The sequence below is a fragment of the Anomaloglossus baeobatrachus genome, chromosome 1 (genome assembly GCF_048569485.1).
Source record: "Anomaloglossus baeobatrachus isolate aAnoBae1 chromosome 1, aAnoBae1.hap1, whole genome shotgun sequence".
In the NCBI taxonomy this organism is placed as follows: Eukaryota; Metazoa; Chordata; class Amphibia; order Anura; family Aromobatidae; genus Anomaloglossus; species Anomaloglossus baeobatrachus.
Genome location: NC_134353.1, coordinates 832,944,859 through 832,950,858, shown reverse-complemented (window position 1 = coordinate 832,950,858; position 6,000 = coordinate 832,944,859). Strand labels below are relative to the sequence as shown.

Sequence of the window (6,000 nt, the reverse complement as noted above, 5' to 3'; positions counted from 1 at the left end):
CTCACCCCGCGATAGGGGCAGAGTGAACTGCGCCTGCGCGAGACTTGGCCAGCAGCGTGGATGATGACGGCAACAAGTCAATCATGGCAGGAGGACGGCGAGCAAGGCCAAAAGGAGGGACAGGAGCCGAAATAGAGCCCGCCCATCTGGCCAACACAGCTCATTAGCATACAAAACGGTGAGATTTTATAAAGTTCTTTTAGGGGTCTGCAATTGGGGGCGGCAACAAGGTGCGGCTTCCTAGAATGCAGCAAAGGAGCTGCAGAAGGGGACACTTTTGGTTTAATAGTCAAAAAAATGGTGACAGGTTCCCTTTAAATATATTAAAAAAAATGTCCCCAGAGGAGCCCGAGCCTCTTATAAAACTGGTGACCACTGAGAGGACACACACCTCTGCAAGGTAATAATATTCGGGCACATTAGAGCCGCTGCATCCACCCCCTGGACTGGTCGATGTGACTATTGTCGGCTGTGAGATAACTGACACAAGGGGAGCTGTCAGAGCCTGAACCCTAGAATATTATATAACAAGGAGCACATCCATGAGGAGGAGCAGCCGCCGCCCGGAACCCGCTCCACCACAGACCACAGCCCTCCTCAGTGTTATTTATCTTTTTAAATAAAGATATTGTTGAAAAAAAAAAAAGCCTCCAGGTTCTCCCAGCCTGCGCCGCTGCCATGTGGGGAGCGTCCCTGCGCCGGTGACGTCGGCCGGGGGCGGAGCCAGTGAGGCGCCCCTCCTCCACAGTCAGTGTGCTGTGTGGCGCCCCCTCTGCTGCCGACGGTCGGACAGGGAGGCGCCGGAGCGCGGACGCAGGGTGTGCGGCCACCGGGTGAGGCCGGGGCTCCCGTGAGAGGCGGACCGTGGCACGCACCCGTTTACTTCCGCCGCCGGGCTGCAAACACTGGTGGTCGGGATGTCGGCCACTTACGGCTCGCTGGGGCTGATGACAGCAGGCGGAGAGACGGCCACCATGCCCACCAGTGCCCCGCTGCTGCCCCAGGAGAGCTTCCCCCCGCTGCCGCCGCTGCCATTAGCCCTGGAGGGCCTGGGGCTGGGCCCTGTGGAAGAAGCGGACTCCCTGGACGGCCCGGAGTACGAGGAGGAGGAGGTGGAGATTCCCCTGAGTGCGCCCCCTACCAACCAGTAAGTACCCGCGGTGCCAGAGCTGCTCCGGGCGCACCCTGCTCCACACCGTGCAGGCCGGGCCTCCTGTGTGGGGAGGGAGTGCTGGGGCTTGTAGTGCTCCTCCACCTTACACCTGCAGCAGTGCCATCCTCTGTGGGCCCCTGTGTGTATAGCGGAGGCCATCCTCTGTGGGCCCCTGTCTGATGGCAGAGGGCAGCGCCTGTGGGTGCAGTGTATCCCGGAGGGCAGCGCCTGTGGGTGCAGTGTATCCCGGAGGGCAGCGCCTGTGGGTGCAGTGTATCCCGGAGGGCAGCGCCTGTGGGTGCAGTGTATCCCGGAGGGCAGCGCCTGTGGGTGCAGTGTATCCCGGAGGGCAGCGCCTGTGGGGGCACTGTCTGCCGGAGGGCAGCGCCTGTGGGGGCACTGTCTGCCGGAGGGCAGCGCCTGTGGGGGCACTGTCTGCCGGGGGGCAGCGCCTGTGGGGGCACTGTCTGCCGGGGGGCAGCGCCTGTGGGGGCACTGTCTGCCGGGGGGCAGCGCCTGTGGGCGCCCAGTGTGTGGCGGGGGGCATACAAAATAATCTCAGGATGAATGGCACATTAATGGGAGCTGCACAGGACCATCACTCGCATCAATGGGTTTATATACGGTATATAGCACGCTGGCGATACAAGAGACTTACTTGTGCTGTGTAAGGCGACCCTGTACATGGCCGCACTATATGGCGGTGATACAGAGATCCTGACCTCCCGTTAGTCATTTTGTATGCAGATGATATAACCTGATGACTGACACTGCGCTGGGTTCTCCTTGGTGATGGCACTTATTGCAGATTGGGATCATCTCTCGTCCCATCCACCATTAGCAGCTGCACTGAGTGACCGGCGTTGTTTTTTACCTTTACCTGTCTGGGTTTTTTTTTAAATGGATGTGAGTAGAGGTGTTAAATGAAATTTGCAGTTCTCCAGTGCAGCGCTCCCGTCCAACATTAGCATCAGTACACACTTCTCTACAAGAAAATGATGTGATAACGTGAGGTCCGCGCTGCAGGCTCTGCTGAGAACGCCGGACTGGGGTGGGGATTAGAGATAAGGAATAGCTCATCACCCCTCAGAGCGGCCTATGGTAGTCACAGTCTGACGTTGTCGGTGTAGTTTTTGAGGAATGTGCGTTTCGCTGTCACTGTTCTCGCCCTCCAGCCACTACGCAGAGGGATAAGGAGCCAGCTGTCCAGCTGCGGGGAGGACGAGGGGACCTCACATACTGTGAATACAAGGCCCTGTGAGGGCTACACATATACAAGGCCCTGTGAGGGCTACACATATACAGGGCCCCGTGAGGGCTACACATATACAAGGCCCCGTGAGGGCTACACATATACAAGGCCCCGTGAGGGCTACACATATACAAGGCCCCGTGAGGGCTACACATATACAAGGCCCCGTGAGGGCTACCCATATACAAGGCCCCGTGAGGGCTACCCATATACAAGGCCCCGTGAGGGCTACCCATATACAAGGCCCCGTGAGGGCTACCCATATACAAGGCCCCGTGAGGGCTACCCATATACAAGGCCCCGTGAGGGCTACCCATATACAAGGCCCCCGTGAGGGCTACCCATATACAAGGCCCCCGTGAGGGCTACCCATATACAAGGCCCCCGTGAGGGCTACCCATATACAAGGCCCCCGTGAGGGCTACCCATATACAAGGCCCCCGTGAGGGCTACCCATATACAAGGCCCCCGTGAGGGCTACCCATATACAAGGCCCCCGTGAGGGCTACCCATATACAAGGCCCCCGTGAGGGCTACCCATATACAAGGCCCCCGTGAGGGCTACCCATATACAAGGCCCCCGTGAGGGCTACCCATATACAAGGCCCCCGTGAGGGCTACCCATATACAAGGCCCCCGTGAGGGCTACCCATATACAAGGCCCCCGTGAGGGCTACCCATATACAAGGCCCCCGTGAGGGCTACCCATATACAAGGCCCCCGTGAGGGCTACCCATATACAAGGCCCCCGTGAGGGCTACCCATATACAAGGCCCCCGTGAGGGCTACCCATATACAAGGCCCCCGTGAGGGCTACCCATATACAAGGCCCCCGTGAGGGCTACCCATATACAAGGCCCCCGTGAGGGCTACCCATATACAAGGCCCCCGTGAGGGCTACCCATATACAAGGCCCCCGTGAGGGCTACCCATATACAAGGCCCCCGTGAGGGCTACACATATTAAAGTGGAAACTTCTCAAAAACTGCTGTTAGGGGGATTTAATGAACATTACATTAAATCAGGATAGTTATCACCAGGCTGGATTTGATTTAAATCTAACTGATTTAAATCACGATTTAAATCACGATTTAAATCACTAGTCAGTAAGGCTTGATTTAAATCAGTGATTTAAATCAAAGTTTCTACCTAAACTAGTTCTTGCTACTTTAACATGCAAGTAGATGAAGATTTTTAGAATCACTTTTTATATTACTTTTTTCTCCCCAGTTTAATGGGTTAATCATTCATATTTGGACACCACTGTTCTGTTGTACTTAGGAAGGAGAAAAATAATCCTGACCTTAATAACAATTTAAATAGATTTATTCAACTGAAACAATAACAACATTACAGCATAAGTTATTTGCTTAAACAAACATCCATGTTTGTTAACTAATTTGGCTAAACAAAATATATATATTGTAAGAAACTTAGACTGTCAGCCCAGCCGACACATGAAAAACTTAAATACTACTGTCCCTGCTGTCCTCTGTAGCTCACTTGTCGTCATCTTCATCATCATCATCATCATCATCTTCTTCTTTGTTCCTATTCATAATCTGTAAAAGAAAAACAAGCTTTCCTGCTTTATTGGGTCCCAACCGATTTCTCAATTTAGAATGAATGAGTCCAAAGGAAGAGAATATTCTTTCAACGCCTGCAGAAGAAGCTACTGCTGTTAAAAGTGAAATCATTACTTGAACAGTCTCTAAATCCAAGAGCTTAAGTGACTTCCACCAGTTTACTGGTGTGACCTTCCTTAAAATATCTTCAGCAAACATATATTTCTTGAATGGTTCCCCCTTAGCTCTGAAGTTTATTATAGTTGGCATTAAAGATGGATGATTGCTGGATACCCATGCATAGCTAACTCCTCTTCCTCAGCACTTAGGTTTTGACCCTGATATTGGATATTGACAATATTTGCAAAAAAATGAGCTGGAGTCAGTGCTTGTCCCATTCGTTTGTTTACTGCTTGTAATTTAATTCTGTCCATGTGTAGTTCTGTTTTTAAGTGTTCACTCAGTTCCTTCCAAATTTCAACAGCATCCGCAATAAAACAGCTATTTTTCTGTATTTTGTTTAAAGCTTGAGAGATGGGTTTCAGGAAGCTCAGCATATGTTCAACATTTCTCTTAAGCCCAATGTTGAGGATTTTGGCCGTGACAGTGCCATCTATTTTATCTCGATTTTCTTCACAAAGTGTCATCAGAATAGGCCAGTTTTTGATATACTGCTCAAAACAGTCCACCACAGAGTTCCATCTAACATCTCGTGGGAGCGTGCCGTGAAGAAGAGGCTGGGACCTCTGCGGAGTCAAATTCAGTTTTGAGAACCGCGTAAGTAAAGCGAGCGTCTGTGATAATATAGGAGAGAAACTGCCCACTAATCCTACAGAAACCTCTGGAAGAGCATGGCATTGTGAATGTTACACATATACAGCCTTTATTCTACTGAGTTAAACTCAGCTTTATCTCATGATGGAAGAACCTTTGGATGGTAAAATATTTTCCTCAAAAAGCAGTTTATTGAAAAAAATCCGATTTAAATCAAAAAAATCCGATTTTTTTTTTTTTTTTTTTTTTTTTTTTTTTTTTTTTTTTTTTTTTTTTTTTTTTTTTAAAAAAACATTGATTTTTATCCACCCTGGTTATCACTAAACCGCACGGACCAGATTCCCTCTAAAGTCGCTCTCTGGACTCTTCTCTAGAAGGCAGGGCTGCTGCGGATGGAGGAGCAGGCTACCATAGAGCTTTCCACTGTTGGTGGTTAGAGGGGATGCCTCTGCACCCTGATTTAGCAGGTTTCCCCACCAAATAATAGTGCAATGGCACACACTCTTCATGTCTGACCAGTGCATAGAAAGATGCCCCTTTTAATGAATTCTCTGCCAGTTTGGAGATATAGCCTTCCTTAAAGAGTTATTGCCAACTGAAAAAGTTGGGTGATAATTTGCTAATTGCTGGGACCCCCATAAATCCTGAGACCAGCGCTCACCATATGGAAAAGAGCAGTGGCTGCACTCTTTACGGTGTATGGACGACCAGTGATCGCCAAGCTCTGTTCTATCTTCACGCTACTCATCAGCGCCTATTGGAGCCCTGCTCTCTGGAGAGGCGGTGGTCTCGTAGTCAGACCCCACTGCCGTAGTCAGCAAGTTCTTGCCTATCCTGATGAAGCCTGATTGGGAATGACCCTTTAATGTTGTGTTTTCTTTTCTTGTAAGTTAATTTTGCTTCATCATAAAAAGTTAATCTTGTTCCTAAAATGTAAGAAATTATCCAGACACATGTATTGTTGGGGCAGCCGCTGGAATGGCCACCGACCCCCGACAACAGGACTCTTGCCTCCCTCTGAAGTAGAGCTGTGGTGGAGCCTGCGCTCTGTGACTTTGCTCATTGTCTATGGTACTGCCCTGTTGCTCCATAGAAGATGAATGGAGCCATATTAAAGGGGTTTTCTGGTCTCGGAAACTCCAGTTTCCCGGTCTGTGTTTTTTTTTTTTTTGTTTTTTTTTTCTTCTTTCTTTAAATTTGCTTTACTTAACAGGGCCAGGGTTGCACTTTCGCTGCAGCTCCTGGTGTCTTTTATT

At 50.1% G+C, this 6,000-nt stretch overlaps 1 protein-coding gene across 3 annotated transcripts in view; it reads left to right on the top strand.

Annotated features, from left to right (window-relative positions):
- The first annotated feature begins 711 nt into the window (after positions 1 to 711).
- Positions 712 to 6,000, top strand: part of RASA1 (RAS p21 protein activator 1) — a 148,167-nt gene continuing 142,878 nt past the window's right edge. For all 3 annotated transcript variants that reach the window (XM_075325129.1, XM_075325128.1, XM_075325127.1), the window contains exon 1: positions 712 to 1,147. In XM_075325129.1, the coding sequence (XP_075181244.1) occupies positions 918 to 1,147 (230 nt within the window). In that variant the 5' untranslated portion in view covers positions 712 to 917. The remainder of the gene's footprint in view (positions 1,148 to 6,000) is intronic.